Source organism: Lissotriton vulgaris, chromosome 6 (assembly GCF_964263255.1).
Source record: "Lissotriton vulgaris chromosome 6, aLisVul1.2, whole genome shotgun sequence".
Lineage (NCBI taxonomy): Eukaryota > Metazoa > Chordata > Amphibia > Caudata > Salamandridae > Lissotriton > Lissotriton vulgaris.
The window spans coordinates 1,221,013,737-1,221,033,595 of record NC_141694.1 but is presented as its reverse complement, the minus strand read 5'-3'; the positions used below and the strand labels follow the sequence as shown (position 1 = coordinate 1,221,033,595).

At 46.3% G+C, this 19,859-nt stretch overlaps 1 protein-coding gene across 2 annotated transcripts in view; it reads left to right on the top strand.

Moving 5' to 3' along the window:
* Window positions 1-19,859, top strand: part of LOC147708648 (cAMP and cAMP-inhibited cGMP 3',5'-cyclic phosphodiesterase 10A) — a 1,277,009-nt gene that overhangs the window by 835,496 nt on the left and 421,654 nt on the right. For both annotated transcript variants that reach the window (XM_086927318.1, XM_086927317.1), the window contains exon 11: window positions 7,839-7,981. In XM_086927318.1, coding sequence (XP_086783444.1) covers window positions 7,839-7,981 — 143 coding nt within the window. The remainder of the gene's footprint in view (window positions 1-7,838; window positions 7,982-19,859) is intronic.

The following is a 19,859-nucleotide window of genomic DNA, read 5'->3' as shown; positions in this document are numbered from 1 at the left end:
GAAAGTCAAACAAATTCCTAAGAAAGCTAGCTTTCAGGATGTTAATTTTAATCTAGATCTTATGATGTCTCAACAAAGGAGATTTCATGGCTTCCCTCGATTTCGAAGACGCTTATTTCCATATCCCCATTCATCGGAAACATCGAAAACTTCTCAGATTTGCTGTGTCTGGTACCCACTACCAATTCAAGGTTCTCCCATTTGGTCTCAAGTCGGCACCAAGGATATTCACAAAATGTCTGGCACCTGTGGTGGTGGCTTTACGTTCTCAGGGTCATCCAGTATTCCCAGACTTGTACGACTAGCTGTTAAAGGTTTCTACAGCCAAACAAGCGCCCAAAACCACCAACGCTTGTTTACAACTGTTCAACAAACTAGGACTGATGGGCAACGTCAGAAAATCCTCCTTCATCCCCAGTCAAACAGTACCTTTCCTGGGAGCCGGACTGGACACCGTTCAATGCAAAGAATTCTTGTCAGAGGAACGTCAAATCAGGCTACTTCTGTTGGCAAAGCGCTTTTTTAAAAAAAGGTCCATTTCAATGAGAAAATAATTGGAATGTGCTTGTCAGCGATCAATCTGGTTCCTTTAGCCAGACTCAAAATGAGACCTCTCCATGAAGAATTGCAAAAATAATGGCTTCAAACATCAGTATCTTTAGAAGACATCATTCGCATTACCCCAGCTATGAAGACTGCAATGAGATGGTGGTTTCATACCCCGAACCTTTCAAAGGGATTGACTTTCTTACAGGAAATACCAGGTTTCATCCTGACAATGGATGCTTCCATGGATGGCTGGGGAGGCAATCTGCAGACCTTCAAATTAAAGGCAAATGGTCCAATGCCCAAAAGCAAAGCCAGATCAACAGCCTGGAGTTAAAGGACCTATTCCTCTCCTTACAGGCTTTCCTTTGAAGGATAGCGGGATCTTCGGCACTAGTCTGTACCGACAACATGACCAGTATGTTTTACATAAACAAACGGGGAGGAACAAAATCTCTCCCGCTTTCCACAGAAGCGCAGGAACTGTGGGATTGGGCAACAGAACAAGTAATCTCTCTCAAAGCTGAGCATGTTCCAGGTCTACACAACACGCTGGCAGATGCTCTCAACAGAGCGACAGACAATTGCCACGAATGGGAACTCAATCAATTTCAGTTGAAGAGAGTGTTAGCTCTATGGGGAAGCCAAATCTGGACCGGTTTGTCGTGAACACCAATACCAAATGCTGGTACTATGCCTGCAGGCACCCTCTCCCGGGATCTCAGGGCAATGCCCTTTCGATGCGATGGTCAGGGATCTATGCCTATGCTTTTCCTCCATCCCATTGATGAATGAATGAATTAAGTGGTTCTTATAATGCGCACACTTAGCCCAATGGGCGTCAAGGCGCCTAAGTCAAATGCAGAAGCTAGCACCCTCCTAAGTACTATTCTATCATAAGTAGGCCCTCTTGAAGAAGTAGGTTTTGAGAGCTTTTTTAAACGATTCGATGGAAGGGAGAGTTTTTATTTCAAGGGGGAGGGAGTTCCAAAGCTGAGGAGCCACCACGGAGAAAGCTCTGGCTCCCCATCTAGCAAGTCTGACACGGGGAACAACAAATTGACAAAGTCCCGCAGAGCGAAGGCTTCTTGTGGGGACGTAGCGCAGTAAAAGAGAACCAATGGCACTGGAGGAGCCATCCTTCAATGCTCTGTGGGTCAAACAGAGGGTTTTGAAGGCGATTCTGTGCTGCACCGGAAGCCAATGGAGCAGAGTACTGACTAAAATGAAGCTGGAGGGGTGTCGCCTAATTCTAATCGCACCCAGGTGGCCCAGGCAGCATTGGTTTCCACAACTCTTTCACCTCTCAGAAACTAGACCTATTCGTCTGGAGCTGTCCCCCCTCTTCTGTTCAGGTACAACGGCCAAGTACATCATCCAAATCCGGAAACTCTATATTTGCTTGCCTGGCTCCTCAGTTCATGGAATTCAAGGACATGAGTATCTCTCAGGAGTTTTGAGACATTCTCTCAAAATTCAGAGCAGAAAGCACCAATAAGACATGCAAGCTAAAGTGGAAAAGATTGTGTTTGGTGCCATCGAAATAATCTTCATCCATTTTAGATATCCCTGCAACAGATTTTACCATATCTTCTCTCTTTGGCAAAATCAGGCTTAGCTTTCTCTTCTGTCAAAGTACATCTAGCCTCCATCACTCGCTATAGAAGAGCTTCATGTGGCACTTCTCTGTATGCATCAAGTCTTGTCAAACAATTCATGAAAGGACTGTTCCATGTTTTCCCACCAGTGCCGGCACCTCCCCCGAAATGGAACCTAAATGTAGTTCTCGCACAGCTCATGAAAAGGCCTTTTGAACCCATTCATAAAGTTGATTTGAAATACCTCAAATGGAAAGTTGCCCTTCTTCTGGCCCTTACTTCTGCCAGGAGGGTGAGCGAGATCTAGGCTTTCACAATCAAGAAACCTTTCTTGATTTTCAAGGACAAATACATGATTTAAAGGACTAATCCCATGTTTATTCCTAAAGTGCCTTCTCAGTTCCACCTCAATGAGCCGGTTATACTCCGGTCTTACTTTCCGCAACCTTCAACTTCTGTGAAGCAGGCGCTTCATACACTTGATGTCAAACGCTGCCTTAAGTTTCATCTTCAAAGAACTAAAGACTTTCAAATAAAATGATCAACTGCTTGTTGCTTATGGCCAAGGCAGAGAAGGGACTGCTATAACAAAGGCCACTATTGAAAGATGGATTTCTGCCGCAATCCAATTCTGTCCTACCAAGGCTAACAAGCCTTTGGAAAGGATAGTAAATGCTCACTCTACCAGAGCATTTGCAACTTCAACAGCCCTCTACGCAGGGGTGACGTTGGAAAAGATTTGCCTTGCTGCAAACTGGATTACCACGCATACTTTCACTCAGCACTATTGCCAGGAATTCGCAGAGGATGCTGACGTAGAAGTGGGCCAGGAAGCACTTTGCCATCTTTTCCATTAAAGTAAACCTCTTTCTAGTCTTTGGAAAGAGACTTCTGTTTTCTTTATGATAATTGCAGATATTATACTGTATAGGTTTAAGTGTATATACTTAGATACTTCTACATGTAAGGAAGTATGTACAGCATTTTTAAGTAAAGTATACTTTTGGTTACATTATATTCTTATGTTTTTATTCTCTTGTCAAGATATATACATATGAAGTTGTTTGTTTCATAAGTAATGTTCTCTACTTGGTACCTAAAATTTGGGTACTGCTTACTATTCTGATTCAGGCATGTGAATCTATGAAAGATACCCTATACTGGATAAGAAAACAAGTTACTTTGCTGTAACTACAGTTATCAAGTATTGGTATCCTTCATAGATTCACATGCTCCCACCCTCCTCCCCGTAGAGGCAATTTCTGTTTCTGAAACAGGATAAGAAAGGAGGATCCCTTTGGGTAAATAATGTTATAGAGTAAACTCTATGTTCACACATCACACATGCCTATATACCGTGTCTCATATTCCACACATTCTGCAATCGGACCATATATATTAGGGAAAGCAACATAAACACTTTATATAAAAAAGATATCACATATATTTATTGTTTGTTTGTATACAAAATATCATATTTAAAAAAGCATATCAATCTGTACAGTTTGTAACACAAAAAAATCATAAAAATACAACACAATAAAAAAGTTGATCACAGTAAGCATGAAAACAGAGTGGAAAACCAAAAGCTAGACCGAAAAATGTGGTCTTAGCACTTTACACCTCCGTCATAATAGAATATTGCAAGCATGGAAATATGCCATATATAATTAGCCTTCTTTCACCAATGCTCAATGACAGGATTGTGCATCAAAATGTAGCGTTGACGCGTTTCGATGGGATTTTGCCTTCTAAGTCCATCTATATCAAGACCTGTATTATGTACACTCTGTCTTACATTGAACGTTTTCATGCAGTCACCTATAATGAGATACGGTCAATGTCATATTTGTTCTCCAAAGGAGCATAATAGAATGCATCTACAAAACAAATAACAGCCCCCAAATGTATCTATTTCTAAACAAATATTATACATTTCCTATTTATTATGCTAACAAGCTTAGATGTTGTATATCATATCTTGTGTCCTATTTATAGGCCAGCCCTCATTCTATTGCAGTTTAAAAATAATAAAATATCAAACAAAATAGATAATAGACTGTGCTTAAAAACCAATATGCTTCCCTTTAGATATGGTGCAATCTTCCTACTACCCAACTTCAATCATACTATTAACGTCAAACAACTCATATTTTCATACATCTTATACTACCGCTGTCTCACTCTGCATTACATAGATCCACACTTATAGATGCACACTCTTATCTCACCTGCTTAAATTAGCGAGATCTCCCTGCTAGCACCCTTTGTCATCTGTGCATTGAGGAGAACAATATATTCCAAGGCTAGATAAGAACACCTTTGTATTAAAACTGTTGGCAGAAGAATCAACAAAGGCTTATTATTCATATGCTGCCTCGCTTCGTGTACTTATTAAGGATGTGGGCATAGTTTTATTCAAGACACCTCGCCTTGCAATTTAAAATGGCGGAAATCTCGGTGAGGATAATCCCAACTTATATGGAAGATAGCTCTGTCCTATTTAAAGAGTCTATCTGTACAAATAAAAAATGAGTTTTATATACAGCATTCTATTATATATGACTACCAAGAGCAAAGATTATCAGCAAACGACAAATATATGCTTTTCATCCAAAGGTAATTAATACCTGTATTCACTCATAGCTATATGGTTGGGGTAGTCCTATATAATAGAATGCTGTATATAAAACCTATATATTTTGTATTTGTACAGATAGACTCTTTGGAGGACCTCCACCTTCCAACGCTAACTACAGTTGAGTCTGATGGAATGGAAGGTCCGATCACATGTAAAGACATACAGGGAGCCCTCTTGCTGGTCGTGGCCGTATGAAACTCCTGGCCCAGATGGCTACCCGCAGGAATACTATTTCACCTACTGAGAAATACTCACCCCTCTTTTGGAACCCCTATATGATGAAGCCATAGAAAAAGGATATTTTCCTCCTGAGACATATACGCCTATCATAGCGATCATTCTTAAAAAGCAACCACCTTCGCCAGCATGTGCGGACTACCGCCCCATCTCCTTGATTAATACGGAAATCAAAATATATGCCACGGTCCAAGCTCAATGCCTTAAACCATACCTCGACAAATTGGTCCACCCTGACCAATGTGGATTCATGCTGGCACGGGGTACTAGACACTGCCTATGGCATCTCTACGTGGCCCTGGCCAACCATCAGTCACTAACCCCCTACTTAGCGCTCATGCGACATGGAGAAAACATTCGACTGTCGACTGGAGTTATCTTGGGGACGTCATACTGATCATGTGCCTGGGCTCCAACTTTCGCCATATGGTCCTTGTGCTATACTCTAAACTAACTGCACGGGTGCAAGTCAATGGTGTTCTCGCTGACATTTTCCCAATAGGAAGGACAATGCAGGGGTACCCCCTTTCACCCCTCCTCTTTGCCTCAGCCATGGAGCCTATGGCCATCCTCGTCCGTTCTGATAATCCGGTTCGAGCTAGCAATGGGGGAGATCACATGAAGAACAAATTTCGTTATATGTGGACGATGTCTTGCTGTTTCTTGCAGACCCTGTCTGATCTGGCCCCCAATGCTTCCACACATTGCAATCCTTTGAACTGGTCTCTTGACTGTGACTGAATTCAGCCAAGTCGACTCTGGTCCCTCTGCACCTATCCAGGGATTGCTTCGACTGGCAGTCCACTATCCCTATCCAGCGACAATCTTTTAAGTACCTAGGTATATGGGTGCGCAATTGCCCGACGTAGTATGGGAACTCGGTGTGACACCCCTTAGTCACTAAAAACTAGGCAGGACCTGCAGAAGTGGCAAAAACTACCACTCAACCCACTAGGGAGAATAGCACTATTCAAAATGATCCTCCCCCGGTTCCTTTACATTATCCAGAATATTCCGCTCCACATCCCCCGAGCCTGGCTCAGAGGCATAGACAGTTTAATCATAAAATTTCTCTGGAACGACCGGCGGCCACGTATGGCACTCCTGCACTGCCAGATTCCACCCTTTGATGGAGGCATGGGCTTAAAAAGCCTCTACCTGCACTATCTTGGAACCTGCCACCTGGTAATACACGATTGGTTCAATTGGGGGGTGGTCTGACCCAGCCTACAGGACTGAACTTAAAGATTAGGGCCTCTCCCAAGTTCAAGCTATGTTATATGGATCTTCCATCCCCAAGGGACTTCCCCACAGTGACCAGTAAAGTCCTTTTGGCCTGGCATGCCTCCCTACAACACGCTCAATGGCTGGACAAATTGACCCAGCAAACACCACTTTGGCAGGGTACATGGGCTACAGGAGGTTGGGGGTCTGGATGGCTTTAGGGGTTGGGACCTCATTGGCATCTCTCAACTTGGAGACATATGGGTCAGTGATCATATTTGTTCTTTTGCTGACTTGCAGACTAGATATTCACTTCACCCATCCCAGTTCTACAGATATTTACAAGTCCGCCACGCCCTATATACACATACAAAACTCAGCACTTCACTGCCAGAACAGAGCCCCCTTGAAGCCCAGATCATGATGAGTAACCTCGGGAGGTGGGAAGACATGGCTGGGTCCGTTGGAAGATATGGATTGGGGTATGCACTGATGGCGCCTAAAGCGATCACTGTCTCAGCTAAACTTAGCCTGGTCCAGCTCTATTACCTGCACACCTCCTACCTTGCCCCCAGCCGCCTGCACAGAGCCTAATTTTGCATCCAACATGCTCAAGATTCTGTACCGAACCTGCAGATTTCTTTCATACGGTATGGTCATGCCCACGCATAACCCCTTACTGGGCCACCTTAGAAGCAGAGCTCACAGAGGTACTGAGATGGGAAGTGCCACACAATCCCCTGAACATATTATTGGGTATCACTGACGGGTTAGATGAATCCAAGGCAAATAAGGCGTTCCTGGGAACTGCTCTGGTAGCAGGCACACGCAACATCGCTTCAGCGTGGAAGAACCCCACTCCGCCCACTTTAGTGGCGCCGAGGAGTGGGCTGGTGCACTGCACAGGAACTACCTTTATATGAAGCCAGAGGTTGCCCAGCAAAACACCGAAAAGTCTGGGGCAAATGGTTGTGAATGTTAGAATGATTGACTCCCCTGTTTCCTTGAGTCTGCCTCTATATGCCCCCTGGAGGAGGGGGAATAATAATTTATTTTGCTGTAATTGTACTATTCGCCGGAAGTCACATGTGGTGCTGCCTACCATGCTGTACTGTTTGTATTCAAGTTTTTATCACTCTCTTAGTAAAATGAATAAAATTGACTATCCCCCAATTAAATTTGCCACAAATGTATTTCTTGTCTCTTTATTCAGTGTTTATACAGTGATTGAAATGTTATTATTTTTAGCCCACTTACAGGCTATTCTACTCCATAACATGTAAACCCGCTTTCTAAACCCAAGATACTCCCCTAATCATGGAAATGGCAGTGCTTCAGTCTAATCGGGAAAGTTTGGTCAAAGTAGATCTTCCTTAAGCTTATGCCTTGGGGAAGTCATGACACTGTGCGAAGGAGTATTCGAGGCAAGACAACTAATGTTTTGGCTTAGAGATCTATTTAAAAAACAAAGTGACTCATGCAGAGTATTTTATTTTAAATGCTGGGCGATTTAAAAATAAAATATAAATTCAATATGTATATTTTGGTATAACTTATAAAGTTAATGTGTGCTCATTACGTTTTTAATACAGATCTATGCAAAAAACCTGGTGAATGCAGATCGCTGTGCGCTCTTCCAGGTGGATCACAACAACAAAGAGTTATACTCCGACCTCTTTGACATTGGTGAGGAGGATGAAGGGAAACCTGTCTTTAAGAAGACCAAAGAAATAAGGTGAGGGAAGTGCAAAGCAAATTTGTTTGTTTGGATAATAAACCCTGCGTACTCGTTCTGACCTTGGTACCCTTCAGTGTGTAAAAGGCATTCAGTTTGGCACAAAAGAACAGGCGGTAGGCAATAGGTTGTTAGAATCAATTCATACAAACCCTGGTCTCTAGCTGCAATCTCATTACATATTAACTTTTATGATTCACTTTGATTAGTGAAAACAACATTACATTTTTTTCTCAAATATGAATTGATAATTTCATTACCTCAGTAGATCAACCATTGGAAGTCTGAACAGTGGAATATGTACTTTTTATTTTATTTTTTTAATTATTTTTATTGTTTATCATAACAGTTCGTCAGATATCTCGGTCAGCATCCATCTGTTACAGGTGACAAAGATTACATAAGATAAAGATACAATAGTAGCAGAAATACAATTCACCCTTATGACCCCAGCAGTAGTTCCTCTCCCCAGTATGGGATGCCTCACAGATCTCTTAGTGGATTATAGGCTTAGGAGAGCGAACCCCTCAACCCTGCCCTGTTTCAAATGCTGGCTTCCGCCTCTGTCCCGTCTTCTTCCATTTCTAAATTGTAATAGCTCAGCCATTGTTACCATATTTTCTGAAATTTCGGCGGCCATCCCCTTGCATTATAGACCGTTTTTTTTCAGCTCCCATATACATATCCATACCTGACCTCCACTCCTTCAGTGTGGGAGGATCGGGTCTTCCCCAATACCTGGTGATATCTAGTTTAGCCACTATAAGACCCAGGTTACTAAGTAAAAGTTGATACCTAGAAATGTCAACATCCGTATTGATGCCCAACAAAACATATCTGAGGTTCATCGGGATTTGTATGTGTAATACATTGTTTAACTCTGGCACTATCTGCATCCGGTAACAATGTATCTGCTGACAATCCCATTAACGTATGAATGAAGGAGCCTTTTTCTGTGTGACATCGCGAACACTCCGGCGTCCATGCCCTACCCATCGCATGCAGTTTCGCCCGGTCATAGTAAACCCTATGAAGGATTTTGAACTGGACTAATTGAAGTCAGAGCTTCTTCGCCACCTCTCTAGGGTGCATCAGGGCCATCTCTCTGTCTATATCTTCTAGTGGACCTACAAGGTCTTCCCACTTGCCCCGGAGCATCTTTAGTCTGTCCGGCATATTGTTTATTCGAGTTTTGTAGGTCCAAGAGACTGCTTTCTCTTAGATCTCTTCCTGTAGTAACCGACCCTCTAATGGTGCGTATTCTGGGAGCTCTGCAATATCCAGTTTCTGCACCAGCTGTGCATGTCGGATTTGAACATATTTGTAGTGCTGTGTATCCGTCAAATTATAGTCTGCTTGCAGGTCTGCAAACGTCTTCAGAGCGCCTGCCCCTTTATGTCTCCCAGGGTAGTGATGCCTATAGAGTCCCATCTCTCAAACCCCTGCAGCTTTACAAGCTTGGGCAGGCATCTATCCTCCCATAGTGGTGTGGATTTCGTTAGCCGCTTGTCCCAGCGCATCTCCCGTTCGGCCTCCCTCCATGCCGTATTCACTCTCTGCGTTGCGGGTAGAAGGCTTCTAATCCTTTGCCCCCCATAAATGTAGTGAAGGCTATGAGCATTTGTGAAATTGGAGTCTCTCTAGGGCATATGTGGGGTGGTCCTGCGGCGCACGTCCCCATTCGTTGAAAACCACTAGGTGTGCCGCTCTATAGTATGCCCTAATATCTGGTAGAGCAATTCCTCCATTATATTGGCTACGTTGCAGCGTTCGGAGCGACACTCGAGGGTGTCCTCTGTCCCACAGCAAGGTGTGCAGATCAGAGTTTATAGTATTAAAGATTGCATCCGGTATTTTATGGTACGTATTTTGGAGGATGTAAGAAGGTGGATATCTGACTATATGTTTACCCCCACTTTTTGCCTGGTGTTTTTCTGGTTTTCGACTTAGTTGGACTAGGACCCTACAATTGAGGGCGCCAGTCTATCTGCTTTCTCTATAAAATGGACTCCATGTACTTTAGGTACATAGCAGATTGGTTACTGGGTCACCCTTGTGAGCCCCTGTATATATTACTGTAGGTACCCAGGGCATAGGTGCACGCTAGGCCTACAAGGGGCTGCAGCATGTATTGTGCCACCCCTGGTTAGCCTTCAAAACTGACACCACAGGTCTGTACTTACAGCCTGGGTAAGGTGGTGTAATCACCCCTTACTTAGATATAGTATATCTAGATCTACCTTTTATAAAGACACATAGTAACCTATAAGTCACACCTATGGCAGGCCTTGACAATCCTGGAGGCAGAGTGCTTGGTTTTCTGTGAGAGGGTGCCCTAGCATGAGCTGAGCCCCTCTGCAGCTTTAGGAACCATCTCCTTATAGCTGTTCTATGATATAGCCATACCATATACTCTTAAGGGCATTATAATCCTCGCGGTTAATGCGAACTTTGGTTTGGCTTTATCAAAACATGTTGTGTAAGGTGTCAAACACTTTTGAATACTACTCCCCCGCCAGTTCCTCCGGCGGAGGTAGCATTCCACCCTTCTAGAGGGAGAAGACATGTAGTTACTGTTAAACCCGGTTAAAGTTAAACAGAGCCCCAGCATTACAAAATAGATGCTGCTGTCACAGACACAAGTCTGCCCTCCTGCTGCCGGACGAAACTCCGGCAGAAGAGGCATGGACAATAGGTTTCCTGTCCAGGGAGGTGCAAGCACCTCCCCAGACATGCTTTAGTGTATTGGGGCAGGGGGGGTTGCATTCAGTGAATGCTTTTCATACACTGCCTGGGGCACACTAGGTGCTCCATGCATTTCCCAGTTCAAACCGGTTGCTGGGGCACTCATCCCCAGCTCTGGCGTGAAACTGGACAAAGGGGAAGGGGTGTAACCACCCCTCCCCAGGTCTACCCATAGGAGGGACCTTAGAGTTAGTTCAACCACTAAACTTACTATAAGTATAGAACCCCAGTCCCTAGGACTTTAGATTACCCTGGGCAAAACTCTGCAACATATATCTTGGACCTTCGACATTCCATATCGACTGGAAGACGGATGAAATCTCCTTTGTGGTCGAGGAGTGACCCCCCTGTACAAACCGGCACCAACTGAATCTTTGCTGGTCTGCATTTTCGAGGCTCCCGCCAGATCTCGAAGAATCTGCGACACAGGACATGGACTTCCAGACATCTCTGACGCTGACCTGCGCTCCCAACAAAGCTCAGACCTGTAGCGGACACGAGAGATTGGGACCAGAACTCCTGGACATCCTGCATTTTGCAACCTGCACCTATTTCCCGAGGTATCCCGAAGTTGGCATTGGGGTGCTTGAAGCCCCAGCCCCGAGCACCTTTTGCACTGAAGCTTAGAGGCCCACACTCCACGAGTGTCCCGTGGGCCCGCTTTGTGCATTTCAGATCGACGCGTCGTCGCGGTTCCTAGTCCGTTGGCTAGTGAGCCCCCGCGAAGACCAATAATCACTTTCTTCAGCTTTCCTGGTTGCTCCAGGCTTGCTTCAACTCCTCTCCAAAGGGGGAGTTTCTCAGACCTTGCTGGTCTGCACCGAAGCCCATCTCGACATCCTGCGTGGATTGCGTTTGCCAAGGCTTGTTGGGTCCAATCCAGATACCGACACCGCTGTCAACTAGATCCTTCTTGGGACAGCTCAAGTCCAGCTCCTGGTCGTCGTCAACGCCTCCTGGTCCTCGTGACTGAAGAGACGAGCTTCAATTTTTCACCTGAAATCACCCGACATCGGCTGGCATCTTCCTATCGCCATCCTGGTCACTGGCTAGTGACCCAGACTCTGTCTCCTCTGCTTTCAGGTTCTTCACATCTCCGATCCACCCTTGGTTCCACCCGGACACTTTTCCTCTGGTCGCCTGAGGCACTTCTTCGCAGCTCTCCATTGGAATCGACGACGAAACCCGACACCAAAAAGCACCTATGCACCCAGCTTCCCTGGGTGAGGTAACACGAGTACTCCGCTTCTCCCGTGGGTCTTGACTCTCGCAGTATCCTAGTCTAAAAGGGTTCCATCGTAGTTCATCTAGAAGTGCCCAAAAACTGTTACTTTGTAACTTGTTCATTCTTCATAGAAAGTCAATGGTAACCCGCGGCTGTGTTTAGACACTGCACACGTCTCCCGTGGGCCTCCTACATCCTAACCTTTGGTGGTTCTAGGCAGCCCCAGCGATTCCACAGGCCCTAGGCCTGCTTTCTAACTCTCAGTGGTTCTTATACCACTATTTTAGTATATGGTTTGTGAGGCCCCTTGGGCATAACGTCTACTGTGCAACTTATCGTATGCTAATTAAGTTCCTGGTATTGTACTTTTGCCTCTGACCTCATAAAGGGTGCAGAGGGTTTGTGTTTAGAAGAAATATGTATATATTTGATATATACCTTGTGTGGTGTGCTTTCATGTAATCATTCAAGAGATTATAATTGGTAAAACTACTTGCTTAACTCGGCTCCAAGTCTTAGCCTGTAGGCTGCTCTCCACAGCTACCACTAGGATAGCTTTCTATAAGGTTGACTTTATAAAGTACCATCAGTAAGGGTCGTGTGGAGTGGTGCAAGGTGCCCACTAGAATAGTGGACATCATATACCAGGCCAACTTCTCACAGAGGACATACAGTATCTTAGGCAGGGTGATCATTTTAAACATAGCCGCCCTACCAAGCATTGTCCGGGTGAGGCGTCATTGAGCCACATCACTCCTAAAATCTGTTAAGACTCGAATGTTATGGGAGAGGCAGCTTGTCACATCTACGAAGATGTAGAGACCCAAATACTTAAAGTCCTCCTTGGTCATCAGTTAACCTTATATCCCGCCTGTCTGCCGTATTCTTCGGTTACCGTCAAAATAATTGGGAGTGACTTAGCCGGGTTAGTGACATAGAACAGAATATCTTCGGCATAGAGGGAGATGCATTCATCTGACAGCTGCCCTGTGGGGTTCCGGAACCCTGAGAGGTCTGGGTGTGTTCTAATCAGGCATGCAAGGGTTTCTAGAACAAGTGAAAAGAGCAAGGGGGATAACAGGCACCCCTGCCTAGTCCTCCTTTGGATGGAAAACTCAGCCGATTTTGCACCATTTACTCGTACTCTGGCCCTGGAGTTAGTGTATAAAATATCGACCCACACTCGGAAGTTGTGTCCAAAGCCTAATTTTAATAGGACCCGCCTCATGAAAGGCCAGTGTACTGTGTCAAATGTCTTTTCGGCATCAAGCGATAGCAGCAAATGGTGGACCGCACTTCCTGTAGTCACATCTAGCTAGTTTGCTAGTCTACGGAGATTGAAACGTGTAGCCCATTTGGGCATGAAGCCCGACTGGTCCTTGTGTACAAGGGATGCTCTAACCGTCAGTGGCCAATATCTTCGTTTCAACATTAAGGAGCAAAATTTGGCGATCGGAGACACAGCTCCCTGGGGGCTTACCCGGTTTTGGTATGACCATAACTGTGGCTTGGCAGAGGCCGGGGGGGGGGGGGGGGGGGGGGAGTAATCCCTCATCTTTTGCCGCTAAAAACAAGTTTAGGGGGCGGGGGCAAGAATACAGCTGTTTTGTTTGAAAAAAAAGTTCCCCTGGGAGTCCATTCGTCCCTGGGGTTTTCCCTGACTTCTGCTTAGCAATGGCGGCCGTAACGTCTTCTAGGGTAATATCTCATCCAAAGCATCTTTGTCTTCCGTTTGCAAAGTGGGTATGTCTACACCGGCGAGATAGATTTCTATTTTGCACCCGTTTGTCGTCGAATGGGCCGAGTATAGGTTGGCATAATAGTTTGCGAATGCATCTGCAATCGCTGGCAACGTGGTTTGTCGTGTCTCCCCCCTCTTCACTTTGGTCCACCCAGTTCGTTTACCAGTCCTTGCAGCTTAACCAGGTTAGAAGCCATCCAGTCCTGTCCCCAGTTTCGTTTAGTCTGTAGTGGGTGGCCAGAATTTGCATGCAAGCCTCTCCCTCCGCTAGGGCCCGAAATTCTCTGCGTGTGATCTCCAATTGTCTGAACGTCTCTGCCTCGGTATTTGGGGATGTTTTTTTTTCTAGTTCTAACAATTTGCTCTCTAAGCCTTGTATTTGTAATGTTTCTTCTCTATGCTTACAGGCAACTACATCTTGCAGCCTCCCCCTGAGCACCGCCCTGTAAGCCTCCCAAAGAGTTGCCTCCGAGGGTACGTACCCCTCATTGTTCTGAAAAAACTATTTGGTCTCTACAGCAATGGTCTCCTCTATGTTTTCATCACGTAGCTCCCAGGCGTCTAATCTCCAATCCGATTTGGGCTTATACTCCCTACCCCCAACCTGCAGCTGTAATGGCGGAGTGATCAGAGATGCTTCTTGCTAGATAATCTGTGGCCCTGATGACTTCTCCCGCCAGTGCAAAAAGGTAGTCAAGCCGGGAGAAGGACGTATGAGCCCTGGAAAAAAACAAGTAACTATGGTCAAAGGGATGGTGGCTGTGCCAAAGTTCAGTCAGGCCCAAGGAATGTACAAAGTCTGCCAGTGGAGTAGGTGTCCGAGTGCCCCTCGCCTGATTGGATCTGTCAAACAGGGGATTAATCGCGTCATTGACGTCACTCCCTAATATATGGGTAGAGGAGTCTGAATCTTAACAGTATCTGAGCCACGGAGTGTAGTGTCTGGGATTGCAAGGGCGGCGGGGCAAAGACACTAATCAGTGTGAACCCCGCGTGCCTCAGACCGCTGCATATGCACCCCCAGGGTCCGCCCATGTTTAAACTACTTGAAAAGGTCGGGTTTTCCTGATGAGGACCGCCACCCCTCGAGCACCGGGGGAGAAGCTTGCATGCGCAAGTGTTGTGTACGCCCCTCTTCCTAAGATGCACAATGGGTACCTTGGAGATAAGCCTCTTATAGGAAGACTACGTCAGGCTTGAGCCGTTTGATATTATCTGTTCACCAATCCACTCTTAATCTTACTTCCCAGGCCATTAACATTCCATGTCAGCACGGTGTATGGTGTATCACCCATCCTGTTTGTGGTTCGTGTGCTTCACAGGAGGAGTGTATCTTATCCGTGTCTTCCCTAACCAGTTGTAGCTGATTTTGCAGTAAGAGATAACCTGCTGTGTATAACCATGAACAATCTTTGAACCAAAAATAAACCAAGCTTCTCTCCTAAGCCCCCGAACCTCCCACCCCACATCCTCACCTGCCCCATGTCACCCACAGAACCCTCAAACTCCCCGCCCTTCTCCTCTCTAACCCCCACCTCACATCCTCACGTATCCTACACTCAACCCTGTAATCGCCAAAATAACTAGCATAGGTGACCATTAAGGTGTCTGTCGCTCCCACTCTTCCCCTCCCCCTAACCTCAACTAACAACCAAAACTGCAAAGGATATGTCTCTAGTCCAGGAAGATGGTTCACACAGTTCCTTCCTTGACACAGACAAGTCTGAGGGGGTCGGCCCCATCACCGGTGTTATAACGCCGGTTGATTCTTCCGCCACGCCCATGAGTTACAGTTCTTCGCCACTGTGGTGCTGCTGTTCAAGATCTGGCTCCAATTCCCGGCCCGTCATCCCAGTCCCTTCTGCCTGGTGGATAGCCATGAGTAAGGGGTGATCACCATCCGTGTCCTCTGGGGAGTCCTGTTCAGACTGGTCAGCATGAGTACTATCTCCATGAGTTGAGTCTCCAGTGGCAGCCCGTGCCCCCCCCCCTCCCCAGGGGGATCTCTCCATCCATACGGTGTCCCTGGTAGCATTGTTCCCAAGTGTCTTGAGTTTCTTGCTGTAAGACACCATCTCGGTTTCCCCCTCCGTGGTCTGAGCGGCCATCTCAATGGCAGGGCTCCCGAATGTGATGTGGTTCCGCTAGGCTTCGGTCCGAGCCTCGGGCATTCCTCTAACCAGGCCAAGGTGTTAGAAAGAACTGAGTTGAGTATTGAAATATCACCTTGAGCTTGGCTGGGAAGAGAAGCATGTGTTGAATGTTTAGGGCAGGGAGTTTGACTTTCACGGAGTCAAAGGACCTCCGCATTTTCTGTACTTCCCTTGAATAATCCAGGAAGATCATGACCCTGGAATTGGCTAGCTTGAGTTCCTCAAGTTTCAGCACTTCTCTTAAGATTGCATCTTGGTCCTGGTAGTTTAAGAATGGAGCAGTTAATGAGCAGGGTGGAGCTCCAGGTGGGGGTCTTGCAGCTAGCATCCTATGTGCCCATTCGATGAGAAAGCAGGTAGAGAACTTAGCCCCCCAGAAGAGCATCTCGCATCCATGTCGTCAAGAAAGTGATGGGGTCATTGTTCTTCTGTCCTTCAGGTATTCCGACAAACCGGAGGTTATTTCTCAGTGCCCTGCTCTCCCCATCGTCAACTTTCCACTCGAGTTCCCTCACAGTAGCCTGTTGTTCTTTGATATCACCCCTAGAGGTATGCGTCGCGCCTTTCATTTTGGATATGCGGGCCTCAGTTTGTGTGACGCGATATTGCGAACATCTTGCCGGAGAAGGGTCACGTCCAATCGTGTCTCTGCCATTTTACCCTCAATAGCTTCTCTTTATGCCTGGATCGCCTGAAGAATGACAGCCTTGTCTGGTGCACTCGCAGTGTCGCCCTCAGGTTCAGTGTGTGCAGGGAGCACCTTAATGTATTTGTCCATTTTCCTTTGGTGGTGGGTCTTGGGTTCCTTGTCTTTAGCCATTGTTGAGCCGGGTGTGATACGTCAATCAGCCACCTCGTCGGGAGGGGGGAGCGCCAAAGGGGAAAGTTGCATGCTTGTGTCTCAGCCAGTACGGCAGGAAGTAATGCCTGGGATGCTGGCATGGCACGTCCCCTCCAGCACCGCAAGCATACATCGAGCACACCTGTCGGTGTTGTCTCCTCGAGCCATGCCTTGAAAGGGCTCTCTCCACAGGGCTCCGTCCACACACAAGTTAGCGTTCAGGGGGTTTCCCAATAGCTATCCCTTAGATACAGCCACAGGGAATGTAGTCCTAGATGGAGCGAAGTCTTTGGCCTCTAAAGGGTGGTGTGCCACAGGGTCACTCCTGCAATTGCGTGTAGGGGGTGCGGACTCTGCACCTCTTTGCCGTGTGTCTCTGCAGCAGGAGTCCAGCTGCTTTCGCAGGCCAACAGCACATTTGTCTTGCGGTCGCGTGGCACAATAGGGCCCCACCACACTCCTGTATGAGGCACAAAGGAAGCAGCCAGACAGATTTAAGTGTAGCTGGCACTGTCGCCCCCCATGGGTCGCTACTGAACAGCATGGGGAGAATGGCAGAGCAGGCCATTCTCTCCCATCTGGCTCCAGTGCTCGGGACAGCAGCGCCCACTGCCGCAGCTTGGATCTCTCCCTCTCATTCCTGTCTGCAGTTCCGCGGGCATTCAGGCGATGGCTCCGTGAATCCTAGTGGGAGGCAAGGAGGGTCCCAGTCCCTGACGGCCCCCTGGCGATCCGGGGTGCGAGTCGCTCTGGCGCTGAAATGCGTGGTCTGCTGTGGCAATCAGGACCTCGGCCAATCTTCACCCCTTCAGCGAGCCAGGGGAAGAAGAGAGCCTCACCCCAGCACGCAGTGGGCGATTTAACCCCCCCCCCCCCCCAGCCAAGGAGGGCGGTTGTGCCAGTCGAATGCGCCCAGTGTAGGTCCCTCAGCTCCTAGGCGCCATGGAACCTCTGATTCACCCAGCTGGCAAAGCTGGCAGCTACCGCCGACCAGCATGGGGACGACTCACCCCCTCCGGACGGGCTTCCTCCGTTGCGGCTGTCTCTGTGGGGATCAGTCGGCCATCTTGGCGTCTGGGCCCCGTCATCTCGGAGACTGCGCAAGCCCTGCATCTCGGCCGGATCGGCTCTGCAAAGTGCGTTGAGCGCGGGCCAGGGGTTAATGATCCTGCAGCGGAGAAGTGGGGTTTTAAAAGTGGCTCAAAGACAGGATATCAGCCAGGATACATTTCGGGCGGCCAGAGTTCCGGAGCCCCGGCGAACACGGCTACTTGGCCATGCTGTTGGCCACGCCCCCTGAATATGTACTTCTTAACCTACGCTTCACTTTTTCTATTCATTCAGAGCATGAATCTTCGTAATTACAAAGCATGTTGTCCCTAGTCGAAGATCGGACCAATCTAGTTCTGCTACGTAACCCAAAATGCAGATCAGTAGCACCAATCTTAAACCAAGAAACCACAAAGGGCCTGATTTAGAGGTTGGAGGATGGGATACCCTTATCGCTCATCAGTTTGCTTCATACTGCTGCTCTGTTTGTAAAATTGCTTCTTTTGTTTTGTCAATTTTATTTTGCGATTCACAAAAGGCTATCAGCCAAAGTGTAAATAAACTTGATTCTCCTGATGTAATGCTTGCAGGAAGGTTTCGTATTCTTCACCACAGAACCAGCGGAAGGAATAAAGCCCAAGGAGTTCATAAAGCAACCTTCTTAACCACTTCTATTCTCACGGTTTGTGTCTATTGGCCACAAAAGAGCCGATAATACATTGTATGTCTGTTTTAAGAATTTCTAATGCAGTTCAGTTATAAAACAGGACTCCTATTATTGACAGGTTCAGTATAAATTTAGGTAAAAAGAAACATCCTGCCATTGTTATTAGATACAGATCCAAGTGTAATTTTGCATAACTCACTATTTCAGCTAAATGGATGCCTGGGGAAGCAAGGACTTCATTTGTATTTGATCCTCCGTACTCCTTAAAGGTTTCATGTTTGATTGAAAATGTAGAAGTAGCTTTTGGTAATCTTAGGCACTTCTTCAGGAAGTATGCACTGCATAGGAGGAGACCTTTAGGAATTGAATCACTTTTTCGGCCAAAAATGTGCACGCTTTGCATTGCTTTCAATAGCAGCGTGTGCACGTTTGGCGATTCCCTTGTGGGAGCGAGCTGTAAAGCCATCTGTTTGTAATTAACTTTCAAACAGATGGTGCCCCAGCTCACTCATGCAAGGGAAACAATGTGTGTGCTCTCGGCCGCACTTCCCCCACCCCTCCCACTTGTTTTTTTATTTCAGCGGGGCACGCCTTATGTTTCCCTGCTTCCAACCCTGAGAAGAAGCGGCATGCTCTTCGAGGGGGCATCGTGTGTATACATAAAACTATTTCTTTTTGTTCGAACACGCCACACCGCTCTTCATCTTTAACATGGCACCCGTGCCTTTCTTTTTGTTGTGCACTCTGTGCCCAAATTTTCTTATTTATTTATTTAAAGTAACTGCAGACCTCCGCAAATGATTTTCTTCTGCTTGAAGAGACAGGCCTAGCCGTCACTGCATCAGCTGATTTCTAGAAGGTGCCGTCACTGCGCACTAGAACTATTTCTGGCCATGACCGCAGCGCAATTCAAAACGGAAAGAAGACTTACACCTCCAAGCTTTTGGTTCAACAACAAGCCAGTCTATAGGAAAGAGGGAAAAACACAAACGTATGATCCATCATTTCCTTAGCGTTGCTGCCATATTGGAAGAGAAAATGCTGAAGGAGGACTACTATAGTCAGATTATTTATTTTATCTCTAATTCCCTTATTTATCTAAAAGTTCTGAAAAAATGATTTACTTTCTACTTTCTGAGGTATCATTTTAATTCGTTTTCTGAAACATATTGCAGTTGGAAAAATGCCATTGCAAATATTAAACGTAAAATATATTTTAACATTAAAATACATTTAGAAATAAATTATTATATGTCTGTTATTTGTCTATAAAATGGCTTCTACATTTAGATAAATAAAAAAAGGATTCACAACTCTATGGCATGTGTTATACTTGAAGATTTAGCGTGGGAGTGTACTGCTCCTCTTTTCTCCCATCTCTATGGTTCTGTTACATCAATCAGAGTGGCGTTGTTGTTGCAGTGTCAACGAGCCGCTGATCTTGTGGGAGGGCACA